This window comes from the organism of the source record quoted next, unplaced genomic scaffold, assembly GCF_019419815.1.
Source record: "Pyrus x bretschneideri cultivar Hongxiangsu unplaced genomic scaffold, Pyrus_bretschneideri_v1 Contig23, whole genome shotgun sequence".
Taxonomy (NCBI): domain Eukaryota; kingdom Viridiplantae; phylum Streptophyta; class Magnoliopsida; order Rosales; family Rosaceae; genus Pyrus; species Pyrus x bretschneideri.
In genome coordinates this window covers 2,893,292-2,914,177 of record NW_025999535.1, presented here as the reverse complement: position 1 = coordinate 2,914,177, position 20,886 = coordinate 2,893,292, and the positions used below count along the sequence as shown (strand labels likewise).

The following is a 20,886-nucleotide window of genomic DNA, read 5'->3' as shown; positions in this document are numbered from 1 at the left end:
TCTTTATAAAAAAATAAATATAAAATATTTACGTGATTTAATCGTGACCGCACAAATAGTAAGAGATAGGAGTGTATGAAAAGGTGAGAGGGTAGAGAAGTCGGATCCAGATTTTTCTCCCATCCCAAACCTAATTCATCAAGCGTTGTAATAAAACTAGAAATAAGAAATTTGAGCCAAGCTACAGAATAAGCCTTCTATATTTATATTCGGTATGAGGATTTAATAGAGATGTGTTATCCACACATCATTTTTTTAACTTTTTATACATTTTTTGTTAATCTATATTATTTGATCTTCTTCAATTCATCCGATCTGACGGTCGAAAATTAAAAAATATGTGAGAAATAAAAATGAGTAATAAAATAAATTAAGTTAAGCTACACGATAAATTAATATAATAATTTGTTATTGAGCTTATCGTTTAATTTAAAACTTATTACTTATAGGCGTAGGATAATGGACCTGGCTTCTCTGTCCTCTCAGTTTTCATATACTCTTATCTTCTTCTATTTGTGCGATCACGGTTAAACTACGTCAATATTTTATATCACTATTATTTTTTGTCTTATTATCTTTATAAAAAATAATATAAAAAGTTAAGGTGATTTAACCATAATCGCACAAAATAGAAGAAGATGAGAATGTATGAGAACTAAGAGGGCAGAGAAGTAGAGAAGCCGGGTCCTACGATAATATCGAGGAACTGTAGGACTCAGCAGCAAGAAATGTCTAAGCCTTTGGTCTATCCCTTGAATATTCCCAAGTTGGAGTCTTGAAAGCCTTGGGGGAGTGTTCTACATTTGCAAATTGTCTAAATATAAAATATAATGAGAAGCAGATAACAATTATAAGGACATCTGCTTATTAAAGCAACAGCTCGTCTCTCCTTTTTCTGAGACCTGGGCGGCTCTGCCAAATTTCCAATATTTGAGAGAGAGAGAGAGAGAGAGAGAGAGAGAGAGAGAGGAGGGTTTACCTATAAGTCTCTTGGGGTTTTTTTTGAAAGGTGATTTGGGTTTGCTTTCTGGTTGTTTAGTGTCAAGTTGGAGTTGGAGTTGAAGGGACTGATGGTTTTTTCACCTTCAAATTCCGTGTTCTTAATCTGCAAAGATGCAGCTGGAATTGCAGGTATTATTGTTCTCTTGAATCTTTTTTGTTTTTGCGATCATTGTCTGAATTGTTACTGTTTTTTGCTTTTAATTTTTCTAATTAAGAACTGAAATTAGTGTTGCATTTATTGCAAAAGGAAAGGAAAACTTTTTTGGTGGAGGTATGATATTCCAGTAGGTTAATTTTGGTGGGAAACTGTTGGCTCTGTTGATTTCTAGGCAACTGGGCAAAAGTCTTGAAGTTAGTTCAGCAGCCCACATTGTTGTTTGATATCAGGATTGTTAGTTCACAATCGTTATCGACGAGAGTTTTTAAATTGGAAAACATATTGATGTTATTTTGCAGTGATGAGAGAAAATTTTAGAGCCTGTTAGTATTCTATTTGAAAATTTTTATCATTTCTAAAACATTTTTTAAGAAAATTTCTTGAAAATAATTTTTTTTAAACTAAAAAACTTGATTGGTTTGCGATTTAAAATTATTAATTCTTACGACTTAAACTAGACAAAGATATCAAAAAAGAGGGGGTCGCAGGAGATGGAGAAAGAGTATAGAGCTAAAAGAAAGTAAGAGACGATTGAAGGAAAAAGAAAGAAGAGAGAGGATCAGAGGAGATAGAGAGAAAGAGGAGTGAGAGAAAGAATCGAGAGAATGAAGACAGCGGATTGGAGGATAGACGAAAAAAGTAAAAAAAAGAAAAAAAGGAGAGAACAAGAAAAGAGAGATAGATTTGGAGCGAGAGGGGAGGAGGGAGAAAAGAAATGAATGAATTGTAAGTTTAAAAACTCACTTTTTATGTTTTTAGAGAATAGACTATATTTTTGAGTTAGTCTCAAGATATAGTTTTTTAAAATAGTCATACCATACAATGCATCAACTCTTCATTTACATGGTAGTTTGGCTGAAAGCTTTTGTGCGCTGCGTACTCTAAACTAAGCTGTTCAACTAATAAATGTGAGATTTGTCCATCTAAGTAGTTTCTGAGGCTACTACAAATTGTCACATGCATGTATATATGGTATATTACAACTGTAGTGTTTGTGAACGCTACTACAGATTGTTTAAATTGACCATATGGTCAATGTGATCAACAACCTGTGATGATCTCTGATTCTCGCAATTGAATCCAGGATTTTATTGATATATGTATATACGCATATTGGGGTTCCACTTATTTTTATTATCTGTTGCAGGGAACATCTTTGCTTTTGGGCTGTTTGTTTCACCAATGTAAGTTTTGATCAGTTTGGTAATAATTAAATGTGAGAAAACATGAGAACGAGAACGATTTGTATTCATTTCCTCACCGGTTTGTTTTTTAATTGGCTTTATTTTCTTACTTTCAGACACACATTTAGAAGAATAATGAGAAACCGTGCCACTGAAGAGTTCTCAGGGCTCCCATACATATATGCCCTTTTGAACTGCTTGATCAGCATGTGGTATGGATCGCCTATTATATCTCCTGATAACATAATGGTTATGACGGTCAATTCAGTTGGTGCGGTGTTTCAATTAGTGTACATAGCCCTCTTCATAATATACGCTGAGAAAACAAAAAAGGTTACCTATATTACTCACACCTGTTACCTTGGTGAAGTTTGTGAAAGCCTTACTATGTTCTAAGTGTCGTTAGTTCCCTCTATCTTTGCAGATGAAGATGCTGGGATTGCTGGCAGCAGTTTGTGGTCTAATTGCAATCATAGTATATGGGAGCTTGCAAATTGCTGATGCTGCTATACGTCAGATAGTTGTTGGAGTGCTTAGTTGTGCATCTCTAATATCAATGTTTGCTTCTCCTTTGTTTATAATTGTAAGTTAATCCAAGGCCTTTGCCGTACTTTCTTTATTTTGGTTTATGTTGGCATCAACTATGTATTTTGTTGTGTTACCTTATTTACTTTGTTGTGTTTTTGCAGAACTTGGTGATCCGGACAAAGAGCGTCGAATTTATGCCATTCTATCTCTCCCTTTCCACCTTCCTCATGAGCACCTCTTTCTTGCTTTATGGAATTTTTAATTGTGATCTCTTTGTTTATGTAAGATTCCCTTGCAGCACATTTTCTCTGTTTTTTAAGAAAAGATATATGGAGCCGTCAATTCAGATTAAAGTTCTTTGTTTCTCAGGTCTTACAGTATCATTCTTGATGCATTTCAGGTCCCAAATGGAGTAGGAACCATTTTGGGGATTGTACAATTAGCGTTGTACTTTCATTATAAGGATTCGTCTAAAGGAAACTCCAGAGAACCGTTGATAGTTTCATATGCATAAATCAGTTCCGGAAACAAGAGAGTGCATGTGTTTTGTCTTTGATGTAAGTGTTATCTTTTATCTGTTTTATTTATCGCAACGGGAAACCATAATCTTCTCATTTCTAGCATGTACAAGTCTGATCCTTCTGAGTGTCAAATTTATCACAAATAAATGCTATATATGCTCCATTTTCCCCACACAAAAGAAATTTGTGGCCTGGGTTTCCCTTCCCTGAATACATGTCTACATGTAAAATTAATGTCATGCTAATCTTATGAATTCATCCTTGACTGTTAATAGGTGAGAACAAATCTTATCAAGTAGGCAAAATGATTGAAGAGAAGAATGGTGCGGCTTACCTACTTGAAAACAAAATGTATGTCCTTTCGGCCTTTCAATCTCCTCTATGGCTTGGGTCATCCCCCTCCCCCGCCCTCTCTCCCTCTGTCTTTCTATGTGTGAAAGTGCATCTATGTGTATCATAGATATTTGGAAGAGTTTGTCACACTAGTAATCCCATTTTTTAATCGGTAGCATTCATGAATTGGTATGAGTTCTACGATGTAATTGTTTCAGATCATTGGATCAACTTCTTCTCATCTTTCCTGCATCAAGTTGAAACCTGTAAAGCCGTTTTTATATGGCTTTAGCAGCTTCACTATTGGTATATGTCAAGGAAAAGAACGGAAGAGGTCAATGTCCAGATGTGAAACACATCCTGCCTTATTTGTACAATCAATACAGTGTCACGGTTTCAATTCCACTTTCCTTTCTCAGCTTCTTTTTTGCTTATGTGATTTGTGATTGTACCTTCTGCTTCAGAATCAATCATGAAATACTTTTTGATTTGCTTGTGTTTCTATTTCGCATTCGTATTCTTTTTGGGAATTTAGGTAAATTCAATTCTCTTTCTGAATTCTTTACTTTCTTGTGTGATAGCATAAAATTGTCTAACATGTTAAATTGTTGACTCGTACCCGAAGCTTTAGAAGAAACATTCTAGCAAACCATCTGAACATATCAGAAATACCAACTGCCTTCATTAGAAACCTCTATTCCGAAGAAACACGGGAGGACTTAAAAGAAACGTGAGTTGCAAGCTTAGGTACTTGAGGCATTAGTTGGCTGTGATTGGAAAGTTTTAATTAGACTGAAAGGGACATTAAGATCTGCATAGATTAGCTGATAGCAATAATTCTGCATAAACAAGTTCTTCGATATCTTTACTGCCAAGCTTTCTAAGATATTTGTTGGTTAACTAATGGAGTTTATAGATTTTCTTGCACATGCATTGGGAAAGGGAGATTAATTTTGAACATGGGAATTTCTATGGATCATCAAATTAGCACTCGAAAGTAGTTATTCTGCACTCCTTCCTTCCTCGTCTTTTCTTTAGGGATGAGTTCAGAATGAGTATTTTGGAGTGCCAATAACATTTCTTGATTCAAATATGGCAGATGAAGCGAGAAGAGATCGTGCATTCCTTTATTTGCACATTGACTGTTTCTCTGTCATTGTATACAAAAACTTCATGATGCACATCACTGGTAGCTACCACTTTGTTTTGGTAAATCCCTTTAAAAGCATTTCTGTTAGAAAAACTACAGCAAGTCCCTCAAAGTTGTTCTGCCAACACCAGCAGTCTTATCCTGTACATCAAACCAAAAAAAATATGTTGATTGAGAAAGATGCAACATACGATAACAAGAAAGCATCTCTTGGGTCTAAATTTATACAAAGCTTTAGATAAATCTCCGTGTTTTGGCTGGATTTGCGTAATTTATAGGTCTTGGTTGTTATAGAGGATTAGATTGGGATGGATAACCTTGAAGTCAAGGCAACTTGAAGGTGGAGGAGAATGATTATTCATTTTTAGGCGATTAAAAGGGGATTAGATATGAAGGAAATTCTTTCTCTCCTAAACCTACAATTTTGGGGCCAATTGGAATTAAGTATTTTTTGTTAAGAAATCCATCTCCAACCTCTAAGTTGGTTATATTTTCTTCGTTTCTTCCTTTAACATACCTTCAAAATAGTTCCTTTCTATTCCAATCAAATCCTCTATACCAAATGGGCCATAGAATTGTGTTTTGTGCATATGCTATGTTATGGGTATCCCAAATTTGAGAGAGAATTTTTCCTATAAGCGCTTAAAAGATCTTCAGCCTCTACACTCATTGGCAATTGGTTTTGGGTTGTACAGTTATGCTCTAAATCTTGTATACAAGGCAAGATCCTTCCCACCAAAATTTTGATTATCCAAAAATGGTTTCATAAAGGATTAGAAATTTCATCTGTTTTCGTCTAGGCCATTTAGGTCGCATTAGTGCTTAAGATTGGATAACTCATTAGATTCAGCATATGTTAAAAGGAAGAAATAGATGCGAACTTGTGATGACTAATCCGTAAATTTAGACAAATTTTTGAAAATTAACATTTATTTCTATCTTAAACGTACTTTGAATCTAGTGAATTGTTAAGTTCAATCCGGTTACAAAAACCAAATGATGCCTAAACATGGTCTTCACCATGCCAATGATGTTTAAATTATCTTGTGGTTACCAATGTGCATAAAACAACTTATCGTAGTCTTTGACATGCAAAAGATTGTGAAATTCTTATCAACTATCAAATCTATGTTCCCAGCAAAAATAAGGGAAAAAAAAATTCCTTTCGGTCACTGTTTATACCTAAAGTCGATTTTGGTCACTGTGTTTTTAAGTGACCAAAATAAATTTTAGGTATAAACAGAGTGACAAAAAGGTTTGTAACCCCAAAAATTAAATTCAAAGGAAAATTACTAGATTGATGAATTATACCTGGTTTCTGGTTTCTTTGTGGGAGTCACACAGAGGCCGACCTCTTTCATCATAGAGAATAAGCCCACTGAACCTCGGAAGCTCACATTTCTCCCCCATAAGTATAGGCCTCTGCCACACAGGAGAATCCGAGTTATGGCTCCGCCACCCCACTTCAACCTCAACCCTTTTGTCCAGCAGCGGCCGTGGCGTCTCTCTCCAGCTCCCGCCCCTCCTCTCCTCCCACTTGCTCCTTCTGCTCCACCGCACCGAGCTCACCAACGCCCTCTTTATCGACCCCCATCCACAACTCGGCTCAGACCATTTCGGTTGACCTACTACCGCCTCTCGCTGGCTGCTCATCACAAGCTTCTGCTCCTCCGGCTTCTTCTGAGCCTTCTTTAGCAAAACCGTTGCCACCATGCAAAGACCGACGATGGCGAACGCAGCGGAAACTAATAGCAGAAATGCTTGTTGGGTAGAGAGCTTCCACTTGTCTTCTAAATTCCACAAAGCTTCCATGGGATTTTGTTACTTCCTTATATGGTGTATAGCGACTAACAAAGTTTAGATTTTGATGATTTTGTATGGGGAATATTTAGAAAGTTAGAAAAAGAGAGATGATTTCTTATACGTAGAAAGATGCATGCAATAATTCTGCACTGATAGTGTACGGCCTACACGTGATGGTCCACCGCCTGGCTGCAGGGCGTAGGCTGCTCTTTTTGGTTGAGTTTTTACGACCGTTGGGGAATAAAGGCAGTCATGGGGTATTCATGGTTGTTCTAAACCCTAATTAACCATCTCTCTCTACTATTACAACTACTAATGGGAGTACAGAATGACAAACTAAGAGTATGAATAGTATCTAACGAGAGTGTGGGATGACAAACGGGGAGTACGAATGGTATTGCCATGAGATAATGGAGGGCAAAAGTGATTACCTCTCAAGTTTTCGTCGTGTATGTGTTTGATCCGGTTGGATTGGTTGATATTTGTTGTTAAGAATTTGAGAGCTGCATGGCTAATTTCCTAAATAAACATAGCTTACATTATATGGAACTTTAAAATTCCTCGTCCAAACGCACCGTTGCATAAGAGTTGCACGACTAAATTGCCGTTTTCATTTCCTTGTGTCATAAACTGAGATTTGACATTTCTTGGTTGGATGCGACATGACGATCACGATCAATGTTATGTTGAGGACAACTGAGGATAAATATGAAGCAAAGCAAGAGCTCACGAGAGAGAGAGAGAGAGAGAGAGAGAGAGTCGAACCTCTATAGTTTGTTGCATGAGTTTACCCAACAAATTAATATGGTGGTTCCACTTCCATCAACCCTTGCCCATGCATACATTTAGATAGAAAGAGTGTTTTGTATTGTGTGAGGAATTTGGATCCTCTCTGGATCTTAATTTTGGAGTCTAAGGATTAGAAAATTCAAGTTCTTGGCTTGTGTGAAAGAGAAATCGAAACTCTTGGTTTGTGTGAAATATTGATCATTGGGCTCCGGACAGTGAGATCTAAAGTAGATCTCTATCTATGTGTGTTTTAACAAACATATAGCAGGGGTAGATTTATTTTATTTTATTTTGTCAATTAGTGATTTATTCATTCAGAAGAATTCAAGAGCACAGCCTAGAGATCCTGCAAAACTAGGCAAGCACAAGTCAAAAATTTATATTAATATACAGACAAGATGTCACTCATATAACCATAACATATGATATCAAAAATGTGTTAAAGAGATTTAAGGTACGTATTAACTTAACTAGGCTAGCTTGGCGGTAGATTCACGAAACACAATGCAGTTCTAACGATTATTGTTAAAGCCATGTTTGTGTCATAGTTCACACGCGATTAAGTTGAACACTTAAGCTCAATTTTGAATTTGATCGAGTTAGTTATGTCGTACTTGAACAACCATGTATCGTTTTTATTTTGTTCCCAATCATGACTTCTCCCATTCATTTTCTTCTATTACCCATCCATATGGATTCATATTTCAAGTTCAGAAGTTATTGAGTACTTCAGTTCAATGCTATTTCGCTTGTAAATGAAAAGTTCTTAAATTTGATTTACGTGAATGACAAATTTGACATGAAAATTGTGGCTGTTGGCCAAACAAATAGACATTATATTATAGCTGACTCATTGTGTTCGGTTGCATGTTTTATGCGGCTCCAAACTGAACACGACAGCAAATGATGTTGGGCTTCGGCCCAATAGCCAATAACTCGCACTGTTCTCTCCGGCCCTGCTTCTCTTCATTCAAAGTCCATTCTAATGAAAGAAGAATGGAAAAAAAACAGAGAAAAAGAAGGGGAAATTCTTTTGGTTTCCCTTCACCTTCCCCTCCTTCACAATCCCAGCGAGGAAAATCCTGCTGTGCTAGGGTTTCTGGACCACCCCGAGCTCGTACCGCGACAGGACTCCATGCCCAGAAGCTCCTCCTTGTGAGTTGTGACCCTCGCAGGCAACTCTACCTTCCAAAGGTTAATAATTTCTACATTTCATGCTTTTTTCTTACTGTTTCAATTACATTCGTCGAGTATCACTTACTTTTCTGTAGAAATATAACTCTATTTTTCTGCTTGGATGACGAGAAAATCGAAAATATAGTTCGAATTCTTTTAATGTAGTAATACCAGTTGGTTTTTAGTTCTGCTGGGTTGTAATAATTTTGGGAATTCTGATTTTATTTTATTTTATTTTCTTGCGTTTTCTTGGCAACCAAACATATATTTAGGTAGATGGATGTGGATTAAGTTGATGGATTATAATTTTTATTTATTTTTTATATAGTTGAGTGAGTTAGAAGTTAGAGACTTGGTTAGAAGTCAGAGACTCGGTGAGAATTATGCCTTCAAATGTTTAAGAATAGAGGTTTCTAGATGGGTTTTTTATTATTCTGCTAAATTTTTATGCTTGACAGTGGCCGATATAAGTTCGTCGTTGGTAGATAATTGAGATTAGAGTTGATGTCATTCAGGTTTAACTTCTCGAACGCGCTTGGTTGATCTTTCGAGAAGGAAATATTTTTGTGGTTGAGTCTTTGAGTAAAAGAAAATCATGTCCGGAAGAAATCGTGGACCACCTCATGCTGGATTGCCCCCTCCGGTTCACGAATCCCCATATGGAAGAGGTACTTGGTCCGATGCCCCATCCTGCATTGCTTGAGGAAATGAGAGAATCCCAGCTTGGCATGGGTCCCAGACAACTTCCTCCCCACCCTGCAATAATTGAGGAGCATCTTGCGGCTCAGCATCAAGATATACAAGGACTTCTAGGTAATAACCAAAGGCTGGCTGCAACCCATGTTGCTCTTAAGCAGGAATTGGAGGCTGCTCAATTTGAGTTGCAGCGAATGGCTTACCATGTTGATTCACTGCGGGCAGACAAGGATGTCAAAATGAGAGATTTGTATGACAAGTCTGTTTGTTTGGAAGTGGACCTTCGTGGAGTGGAGGCCATGCGGAATGAGCTGCTTCAGGTTCGTGCTGATATCAAGGAGCTCACTGCTGCGAGGCAGGAGCTCTCGGCTCAGGCACAAGCGATGACACAAGATCTGGCTAGAATGACTGCTGATTTGCAACAAGCACCAGCTTTGAGAGCAGAAATTGAAGCAATGAAACAGGAATTGCAACGTGCCAGGTAGATTTTGCATGATTTATTATTGTCCTTGAATTTACAGTTTATGTTTTGATTATTGTCTTTGGATTTTTTTTAACTTTATGAGTTATTTGTTTGCATTAAGAGCTGCCATTGAGTATGAAAAGAAAGGATATGCAGAGAATTATGAGCATGGTCAAATCATGGAGAAGAATTTGACATCAATGGCTAGGGAGCTGGAGAAACTTCGTGCAGAAATTGCTAACACTGAGAAGAGAGCAAGAGCTGCAGCTGCTATTGGAAATCCAGGTATACAATCTGTTTTTAGTTTATATTGTTAGTTAGTTGAATTAAGATTTCACTCTTGAAACTTTTGTTTAAATAAGGAACTGAAATCTCACAGAAAACAACATACCAATGGGTCGTGGAGGAGGAGAAAAGATTAATTCAAATAATACTAATATTAAAAAAGGTGGAAAAAAATATACAGCTTATGGGAGAAACACAATAACAAACTATCAAGGTGTACCACGTACTGAAAATTCCACTTTCCTTCAGCTTGCATCACACTGTACCAGTGGAACTATAACGTTTTATCATTATCTAAGTTTCACAAGTTTTTCTTTAATTCAAATATATACTTATGTTGTGAGTTTTAGCCTCAAAGAATGCTCTAATCTGGATATGTAATGGTTCTGATTGATTTTGTTGAGGCTCAACCATGCCCACACATGATGTAAAGTATAAAAAGCTAGTCATGGACAAGTTGCTGAGTCAACTAACTTGATCCCTATAAGCTTAAGTTGGACCTGACTGTTAGTCTTTTGTATACCCACATCATATGAGGGTTCAACTTCATCCGATTCATTTCTATGAATTAATTCATGGTTTAGGGCCTTTAGGCCTGTCTGATTATTCCATACCTTTTTAAATTGGTTGTCACAATCACATTGAAGCAGCACAGTTTGATGATAATTATATTTTATATGTTCTTTTATTTGGAGATTCATTTGGAATTACTGTTGATTTTGTCTTTTAATTGTCTCTAAAGCTGTAGGTTATAATGCCAATTATGGGAATCCTGAAGCAGGATATGCAGGAAACCCCTATCCTGCCACTTATGGCATGAATCCTGTAAGTTTTGTTCTCTTTCATGAATTCATAATAGGCGTGTTTGTGTGGATACCTGATTAAAGCATTGATGTTTTTGTTTTGTATGTGCCCACACTGATAATGCATATCTGTATAAACTGCTGTGGCTATTATGAATGCATTAGTTCCTCCCTCATTTTTCAGGTACAGAGTGGTGCACCTATGCCAGGTTCATGGGGTGCATATGACATGCAGCGAGCTCAGGGACACAGATAAGCTAGTTCATCCATGGTGCTGAGCCCTGTCCTGACTGGTATCTTCGCTGCGGTGTATTAGATGCTTAGGTCTGTGATTGAAGTGTTATCTGATAGTAACATTTTGAAATTTAATTGTTTATTTGGTGTTTAGTAACTGTACCTAAACACCTCAAAAACTATATTACCTTGATGGTGCAGTAAACTATTGATAATTTGGTGTTCTTTGATGCATATATTTGCATTATGTTCTCTAAAATGCATTTCATTATAATATCAATGCTTCATTTCCTTAATTATGTATACATTGCCAACTGTCGTATTTAGACAGTTGATAGTATTTTCTGAATTTTGTTTCTACCTTTTTTGTGCTCTTCATATATAAGATGCTTGGTTTGTTAGGTCAGTTTGTTGAATTCTCGGTTTTGAAGTAAGAACATTGCTAGTGCTTTACAAAACTCTTTAAGTTTATTGGTGGATTCTGTCCCTTGATTGTGAATTCTTGTCATTTACTTGTGAGCTCCCTTATGTTAGCAAATACGGTCTATTAATACTCTCCCATTTGTTGGTTAAGGTTAGTTTCTTTTTCTATCTTGTTTGCCAATATATTTTAAGGCTCAATTAGGTTTCTGCCCTAGAAGCTTTTGTGCTCTGCTCGTGCAATTGGATTACTGCGTAGTGTTAGGGTAGCACTCCTGCTAGAAGCACTTTCATTAGAAGCACAACTATTTCTTCTCAAAATCTAAGTGCTTTTAGAGTCCTAAAGGACTATTAAGTTTTCTGTCAAACGTTGTCAAAAGCGCTTTTGGTTATTTGGAAGCGTTCTTCACAAAGCAGTTGCAAACAGGCATAGAATGTTGATAAGTTGATCTTTGACAATTGATAATTCACATGAGGACTCAAATCCTTTATCATTGTAGCTTGTCATTTCTTCTTTCATTATTAAATGTAAGCACTTGGTGAATTTATTTTGTGCTAGCCTACCACCAATATATTATTTCTTTTCTATGCTTAGGGTTTCGTGTGCCCCTTTGTATTTTTTTTTTCCTATCGATTTCTTACATCTTGTAAGTAATTTCCATTCTATGATATAACTGTTGCTCCGTTTTCTCATCATAATGGTTGTGCTAGCTTAGCTAGCTTAAAACTCAGGAAAGTTACTTTTCTTGGAATCCTATAAAGGAAGAAAGTATCACACACAACCTCACACTTGAGAAGATAAACATTCTAAAACTACCTGCATTACTATGTATAGCTCACATATAAATCAACTGTTCATGTTTATTTGGTGACTTGGTTATTTTGATGTTCTGGAGATTCCTGGATTGATACAAGTTGTGGAGTTTTTGTTGTATTTGGCGAGACTGAGACTCTAATTACAAACATTTAGTCAGACATTTTGTTCATTTTAATGCATGCCAGATTATTTAAAAGAGGAAGTTGTGGGATTAGTATAATCTTTTTCGTCCCAAAAGAAGGAATAATGAAGTATTCGTATTGAATCTGTAAAAGGTATGGCAACCTCAATTAATATTAGAACTGCATGTAAAAACTTCTTGGGATAATGGACTGAATACTCAAGGACAGGCCATTAACTTATTGTATATCATATATCTAATAGAAAATTCCCGTATAAGATTTTATTCACCAATGTTTTACTGTTAGTGCTAATAACCAAATTTTTGCAGTAGTACTTAATGTTCTTTGTTTAAACTTGTTAGCCATGTGCTTTATTTTGGTTTTGTTATTTTAGATATTGTTGGGTGCTTATGAGTGGAAGTGCCCCTCAAATTTGGGGGTCTCGAGTGAGTATGTTGGTTTCCATTGAGTTGTGTTGCTCATGAGTGGAAGCGCTCCTCAAAATCACTTAAAATCTACCGGTGCAGGCTGGCTGCAGAGTCTGAATGAACTGTTACCCCTTGCTTGATTTGTTATGTCCAGGAAACCTTTGCACCCAGGAAACTTGGATCTGTTTGAAGTCAGCTTTTTAGAATTTGAGTTAGATTCCATGTGTCTGTTTTCTATTTAGGGGAAAAATCTTAGTATAGTGTTCCCTCTCTCTCTCCTCTCTCCCCCCAGTTCTCTTCTCTCATTGTGCATGGCATGGGTAAAGAGAGGTCTTCATTCTTCCCCTTCACTTTTTGACTGCGGTTTTTCAGTTTATGGATTATAGGTTCTATAGGTCATTCATTTCATTTCCTAGGACTATGTTGAGACAGATTTATGGGACAATGGGAGTCAACTGTTAAGGACATGGATTTTTTAATAGCAAGAAAGTGCTCGATTTTCATGAGTTTTTCATTGAGTTTGGTTCAAGAGATACTCTTTAAGGAAACTTTATTTCCGTATCTTGTTTCTTTAGAAGAACAACAGCACAAATGTAAGGGAAGTGTATTCATAGCATGAGGTATGCTGTTCATTGCGAAGACATTCAACAATGGAGCTGCAGAATAAGTTTCTGGTCAAGTAAGTGATTTGAATTTCTGACTTTTCCCAGTCTTTGTTTTGTTCTTCTGTACTTTTTTTTCTAAAATATTCTTCCCCTCTTAGTTGTTACTGCAAAATCAGGTTTCTTTAGAACCAGACTCGTTAGTTTTGTGTCCAAACCCCTTGTCAGTGGCGTTTTCTAGGAAATTCCTTGTGATCTGTGATTGAGGTAGTTTGGTACTTCACATCCTTGATCCTCTTTTTTACGTCTGTTGGGTCTTAGACGTCAAATCAATGGAATAATGTTTTAGACTTCTATGGTTGCACCTTGGTATCAAGTACGATTTTATTCTCCGAATATTTTGTTTTGCTTTGTTACTGTGATGACCAAGCTCTGACTGATTGGTATTTCATGTTTGCTATGTGTATACTGTGTAGTAATTTAAAGTCAATTAGAGCTTGCTTTCCTTCTTGATTGCAATATTTTATAGCAAAAATTAATAGAAGCAAGTAAAGCTGGATATGAAATTGGATGGTATTTCGGTAGAACAAAAGCCATTTTGGTAATTTTGGATATCAAGTTTAGAATGAAATGGCTTTACATCGAAGCATGAGGTACTCTTGTTACAAGATGGTTTAGGTATGCAAGGGTTGTAGTGAAGCATCTGAGTAACTGATATAACTGACTGTATGAAAATTTACAAAGTATTCATAATAGAGTTAATCTTGGAGGAGCTGATGTTTGAAGTCAACATCATTCTTTCTTTTCTAGGCAACATGAAATACATTGCCTGGGTTTGGACCATGAAATGGCGCTTGGTAGATTTACCACCAACTCTCACCACTGAAACTTCAGTGGGCAACATTTAGTTTGTTTAGTGCGTTTCATTATGGAATATGGATCACAACTTTATGATCTTAGAACTGTACATGATTTTTCTTTTGGCTTTTACTAGAGCATGGTACTGTTTGGAAGATTATATATGATTCAACTGCTTATTTGAGTGTTATTTTATACATAGGTCTAAGATAAATGCATAACTAACTTTCAAATGTAGACCTTTTTATTTAAGTTTTATTACTTATCTTATCTGATGGTTTAAGCCGTAAAACAGTGCTGCTTAGTTTTCCTCTCTTCCTGATACACTATTTCATGTAGGTTATCTTCATCATTTGAACAGAAGTTCATCAATTTGATTATACTGTTTTTTGGGAGGGGGACAGAGGCAGTGTTTAGCTAGTTTATGGGTATAATGATATTATACTCATTTTAGGGAAGCTGTAGGTTGGAACAGGGTTTAGCTGCAATTAGTACCCCATTGCATGATTTCTCTCGAGTGGAATGGAAATTGAATCTGGAACTAATGTTGTTTCCTACTGAGTTTGTGTTTAATCAAGTCTGTCTGTATGTCCTATTTTCTCTTGAGTTCTGTTCATGATCACTTGCATTTTTAGAATTAAAGCAATGAATACATGTTTATATCTTATCTGGTCTCTTATATTCTTCGTGTATGTCTTCATCCAGGTTCACAACCTTTTGACCATGCAAATCTGCTGCCTTCCATGTATGTCCAATGTTTCTCAAGTTCAGTTCATGATTTCTGCAAATCTGCTCATGAGGTATGTCTAGCCATTCAACTTTACACCTTTTGTTTTTTGTTTTATCATTTCGATAATGCTGCTGCTTTTGGTTTGTAATTAAACAAAGAATACCATTATAATTGAGGTTTAGTATTATCTTAGAAATTTTGCATAAGAAGACGGATACATGATGTAATAAACAAATTGGGAGGTTGCATTATAAGCTAAAGTTGAAAAGATTGAATGGGCTCATACGTGGTGATGCAAGATCGATGCTTTTACTAAAGTGACTTGGAAAGTTAGAGCCATGATTCTAGAAATAGTTGTCACATAGGTTAATGTAATGAATTTTCCAAAATAAGCTTAGAAGAAGAGCGGTAAATTGTAATGAAACTTTGATGAGAGAACAAGGGATTTAGGGTTTTAAAATCTGGATAAAGGTTTCCTAAAGGATGAAAGAGAATTTTTAATTATATGCCATGGCTAAAGGTGACGAGTGACAATTAAACCTTATGGATACCTGTGGTTCAGATTAGACATAGACGGATTTGTTTGGAGATTTAAATGTTGTTAAAACAGGTCAAGAAAGAATCAGCTTGACTCTGGTGGTGCAAGTGCTTCTTGAGAATTAGCAACAAAGTTACTTTTGGTGCAGGTTTAATGAGAGAACTCAGATTAAGGTTTTGTGGGTTAGTTAAAGTGTACATTTTCAGAAGGAATTAGAAAATATAACCCAGAGGATACTTCAATTCTTACGCACTTAGGATTTGAGTTTCGTCATACGGTTCTCAAAGAAAGCTCCTGCCAACTTCGTTAAAAGTAGGGCTCCTGCCAACTTCGTTTAATTTTGTCTAAAAATAGTGGGCCCGCAATCAAACAGAAGTTCTTGCAATGATCAATTAGTCTTCACACACACACACACACACACACAAAACAATGTTGAATTACTCATACAAGTCTCCATTGAAAAAATAAAGAGGAGACATTTCTGACAGTATACGTGTTCTAGGAGATATTTAACTGCCTAAAAGTTTAAGCTGATTCATTTTATTTTCCTTATTAAGTACTTAATATGTGGTCCAAACCGGTTGGCAATCTTTCCTCTCCTTCATCAAAGAACCATTGACAACTGAACCCTTACTATCCGGATTGGTCAGCTTACAATTTGTGGCAGAGGCTAAAAGCCTTCCTTTTAGAGTGCGTCAACCTAGTTCCTCTTATGGAAATGCCTTGTGAAAGCTTTACTGTGGATTTGATTGCTTTGTTTGTACTAACCTACTGAAATCCTTCTAGTGGTGTTTCAACCTAGTCTAGAAGTCCTGTAGATGTAGTTGATGGAGGTTAGTGTATGATTGCTTCGTAGTAACACATTGAAAATCAAATAAATGTCTGTTTATGGGTTAAAAAAAAAAAAAAAAAAACAGGATTCATAAGTGCTAACCAAGTTTGGCCTGACATTATTTGCATATATTCTAAGAGCTGTGTTGTATGCAATTTATTTGATACGTTGAATTATTTTCTCAGGTGGTGATTTCCCTGTTGCCGCACAAGCTAAAGCCAGACTGGTTTGATTCCTGTTATCTGAATGCAACAAACAAACAACCAGGTGGTTCGATCTTATGATCCCTAATTTGGCGGTCGTAGCAATGTTGGGTGACTATAAATTGCCTCCTCCTGCGTGCTACTATAATCAGAAGGCACCAGGTAAGGTGTGGGAGCTGGCACAATTGCAAACAAAAACTATTTTTGTTCAACCGTTTCTCCATATTTTGCAAAAGAGAGATGTTTGTGTTTTTTTCCAAGGGACTGTTTGATAACCATTTAGGTTTTAGTCTCTAGTTTCTAGTTTTTGGTTTTCACTTCTTGAAATTTGAAATCTTATTTGGTAACTACTTTCAGATGAAAACTGAAAACTTAAGGCAAAATTTTGAAAACTCAAGCGTATAGTTTTCAAGTTTTGGTTTTTAGTTTTCATATTTTTGAAAACTAAAACAGTTACCAAATAAGATTTCAGTTTTCAAAAAAGTGAAAACAAAAAGTAAAATGAAATGGTTATCAAAATGCCGATGTTGTGTTTGGATGAGGGATTGTAATGGTACGAAGGGATTTAGGAACGGGTGCACTGCAAAACATTAGATTGATTCATTTGAAATGACTGCAATGCACCAAGTAATTTGTAAATGACTGCTTGAAAGGAGCCATTTGAAAATCCGTCATTTAGTGGCCTTGTAATGCTCATGTAGGTGTACTTTGTAATCTATCAAAACTTTTTGTAGTGCACCTCTAAATAATTTTAACTAAATCTCGTCGTACTTGGAAATTTCTCATCCAAACAGATCATATTGGTTTTTAGTTTTATGATGGAGAACCCTTTTCCCCTAGTTGTGGAAATTCATGTTTTTTACATATTGGACGACGGATTTGCCTCATGGTTTAATTCACACAAGGAAGCGAATAATTAAAATGATTTCAATTCTTATCTCCGTAAGTGAAACTAATTTCTAATTTTTCAGGTATTCGATTATGAACTTGAATATGGAACTCGCATTTCTTTTCGGTGTATGTTAGTAAACAGAGAAAAAAATAATTAGAATATCCATATTTAAATGAATGTAGAAATTTTGAGAATTGAAATAATTCTAGTATCTTTCATTACAAACATGCTCTAAACTTGTGCACAAACTAAAATAAAAAATGTTTACCAAAAAAAAAAAAAATTGATTATAAACAAAACTAAAATAAGTAAATAAATATGGCTGAATAGGACTATTCATTATATTGTTGGACAAGTAGTTCTTTTGACAATGAAAAGTTTGATAAAGAGGATTGGCCTGGATAGGATTATTCACTATATTGAAAGTATTTTGAAGGAAGAAATAGACGACAACTTTCTTATTTATCTATGTTGAAGATTACTAATGAAGAAAATATATTTCACTAATCCTCACAAAAATGGTAGAATTAAAAGGGATAATTTTTCCTCATGAGTAACCTTCAACTTGGACAAAATAAGGAAGTTGTCATCCATTTCTTCCTCTAAATTCCTTAAATATAATAATTAGTTTTATTCAAGCTAATTCTCTATATCAAACGAGACTTTTAGGTATTGGATTACAGACTTAAATAAAACCTACATTCTTTATGTGTTAGTAAACACATGGATAGTTAGGAATTGAAATAATTCAAATATCCATATATTAGTAAATGCATAAATCCATGAACCAAAATAATTCTACTACCCCTTTCTTAGTTAACAAGCTTTAGACTTCTTCACAAACTTATTGTAGAGCGTCATTTCAAAATTAATAAATTCTTATTGATTGTTTAATGCCTTAGGGTGCGTTTGTTGCATCGGACTGTCCTGGACTGGGCTAGCTTCAGGGACTAAGCTGGATTGGTTTAGATTAGACTAAGCTGGACTAGCTTAGTGAAGAGTTTGGTGCAGTGTCGGACTAAGAAGCAGGATAATTAAAATAGTACTGTTACCAGTTTGATGTTTGCTTAGATTAGAACTACATTATTGTTCTATTTTAATTGCTTTTTATATTAAAGATATTATTAAAATTAATAATATTGGATTAGAGTGAGACTCAATAAAAATATAAAAACCAAATTTTCTTACCAATGAAAGAAACATACATGATTCAGGATACGTTTGTTGTACTGGACTATCTCGGATTGAACTAACTTTTGGGATTAAGTTAGACTGACTTAAATTAGATTAAGCTGGATAAGAATAGTGGAGTGTTTAGAGTTCAAATACTTCTTCTGGCATTCATTAATTCATTTTACTATTATTAATATACCTTTTTATCTTAAAAAAAAAAAAAACAAAATACAACCATTTTTATTTGACTCTCCCTCTCTCTCTCTCTCCCCCCCCCCCCGGGTCTCTCTCCCCTATCTCTTTTCTTCATTCATTTGCTTTGGTTCTTCACGCCCAGGTTCGTTCCCAGTAAAACTCAAATCAGAAAAAATAAAATCCACATTTTTTCTTCTTTGCGTTTGCTTTCTCTTGAATTCAAACCTATATTTTTCTTCTTTTAATTTACTTACTTTCTCTTCAAATCAAACCCAGAAAAATCCCCAATTTTTTTTTCAATTTGCAAAGGCTTCGTCGGATCGTCGGATCTACAAATTCATTTCAATCAACCTCTCCAAATCAACGTCAATCGATCTTGCAGAAGAAAGAGACAAACTTGCTGGCGCATCTTCCTGGCAAAGCTCTTGGCAAACTCGAGTAGGGCGCGACAGTTGGTGCAGGATCTGGAAGAAGAAGCAATTAGAATATCAATATGATTATACCCATCCTTAGTAGTTCGACGCTTTTGGGGTCTCTCCCTAAGACCCCATAGTGAGCTCTTTAGTCCATGCGAGTCCCACTTAATCTCATTAAAGTTAGTCCCTTCTGTTAACAAACACTGGACTACACTAACACTTAGTCTAGTCCAGTCCAATGAAACTTAGTGAGGGCAAACAAACACACCTTTAGGGGGCGTTTGTTGCGCTGGACTATCTCGGACTGGATTAGCTTCAAGGACAAAGTTGGACTGGCTCAGACTAGACTAAACTGGACTAACTTAGTGAAGCGTTTGGTGCAGTATTGGACTAAGAAGCTGGATAATAACAAATTCTAATATTATATTATTTAATATATAAATTATTAATATTTTATTATGATCTTATCTTTTTCTTCATCTTTTCCTACCATTTCCGTCCCGCTCTTTTCCTCTTCTCTCATCGTCCCACCCTCTCCCTCTTTTTTTCCTCTTAGACCTCTCAATTCATGTCTCTTTCTCATTCCTGGTCAAACTCCTTATTGATTCCAGTGTCTATTTCTCTGTCCTCCCTCCCTCTCTAGCTATGTGTTGTTCGAATGGAACCTCACGGCTCCAATTTCCGACGAGTTGTAGGTTTCCCGATGTGTTTTCCGGCCAACCCTCGTTAAATTGGATGAAGTTAGCACCGCCAAAAAATTCATCACCATCCCTAGACCGAGATTTTAGCTTTGAATGCTCGAATCGGTCATGGATTTGAAGAAGCCCAAACAGGCCGAGACTTCTAGGCCATTTTCCGGCCACATTCGACCACATTGTGGCCTCTATTCAGGTAAAATCGTAATCTTGTCACTCCCAGCTTCAATTTGGTATATTTTTATGAAAGTTGGTTGTGAAATGGATTTGAAAGGGAGTCGGAAAGTTAATGATTGATCTAGGTGACCGGAGATGACGAGGAGTCTGTCGGGAGTGGTCGTTGAGCATGACGAGGACGAGAAAGAGAGGATAGTCTTAGCTAGTTCCATGATTATTGGGGGGTCTCACTAAGACCTCTTAGTGAGCTCTTTAGTCCATGCGAGTCCCACCTAATCTCATTAAAGTTAGTCCTTTCTGTTAACAAACACTGGACTACACTAACTCTTAGTCTAGTCTAGTCTAATGAAACTTAGTGAAGGCAAACAAACATAGCCTTAGAGAATTAAAACTGTTTACCCATAGTTGGACCAACAAAACACTTAAGCAAAAGTTGGCCCAACAAAATTACCATAGTCCACTTTCAATAGGGTTGGTTGACTAACTAAAGATGCATGACAATTGACAAGGCATAAAAAGCCCTCTGGTTACAAGAGAAGCGAAGGTAGGGTTTTTTTGCCCTGGGAAGCTAGGGTTTTTTTTGCTCACCCCTTATTGATTGCAATGCCAAAAAAGAGAAAGAAAAGAGAGGATCGGCGGAGATAAAGAGGAAAAGGAATGAGAG

At 36.1% G+C, this 20,886-nt stretch overlaps 3 protein-coding genes across 3 annotated transcripts; 2 read left to right on the top strand and 1 right to left on the bottom strand.

Moving 5' to 3' along the window:
- The first annotated feature begins 772 nt into the window (after window positions 1-772).
- LOC103936492 (bidirectional sugar transporter SWEET2) lies at window positions 773-4,213 on the top strand. The gene is made up of 7 exons (XM_009346330.3): window positions 773-1,131; window positions 2,307-2,343; window positions 2,460-2,676; window positions 2,768-2,926; window positions 3,033-3,152; window positions 3,272-3,428; window positions 3,668-4,213. The coding sequence occupies exons 1-6, from the start codon at window positions 1,071-1,073 to the stop codon at window positions 3,383-3,385; spliced, it is 708 nt and encodes a 235-aa protein (XP_009344605.1). The 5' UTR covers window positions 773-1,070; the 3' UTR covers window positions 3,386-3,428; window positions 3,668-4,213.
- Window positions 4,214-4,357: 144 nt separating this feature from the next.
- Window positions 4,358-7,318, bottom strand: LOC103936493. The gene has a single exon (XM_009346331.3). The coding sequence runs from the start codon at window positions 6,685-6,687 to the stop codon at window positions 6,181-6,183; it is 507 nt and encodes a 168-aa protein (XP_009344606.2). The 5' UTR covers window positions 6,688-7,318; the 3' UTR covers window positions 4,358-6,180.
- A 1,787-nt stretch (window positions 7,319-9,105) lies between these two features.
- Window positions 9,106-11,358, top strand: LOC103936494 (protein FLX-like 1). Its single transcript, XM_048585720.1, is given in 5 exon segments — window positions 9,106-9,313; window positions 9,315-9,820; window positions 9,924-10,087; window positions 10,818-10,912; window positions 11,075-11,358. Coding segments are annotated over 5 exon segments (912 nt in total). The 5' UTR covers window positions 9,106-9,238; the 3' UTR covers window positions 11,147-11,358.
- The last annotated feature ends 9,528 nt before the right edge of the window (window positions 11,359-20,886 follow it).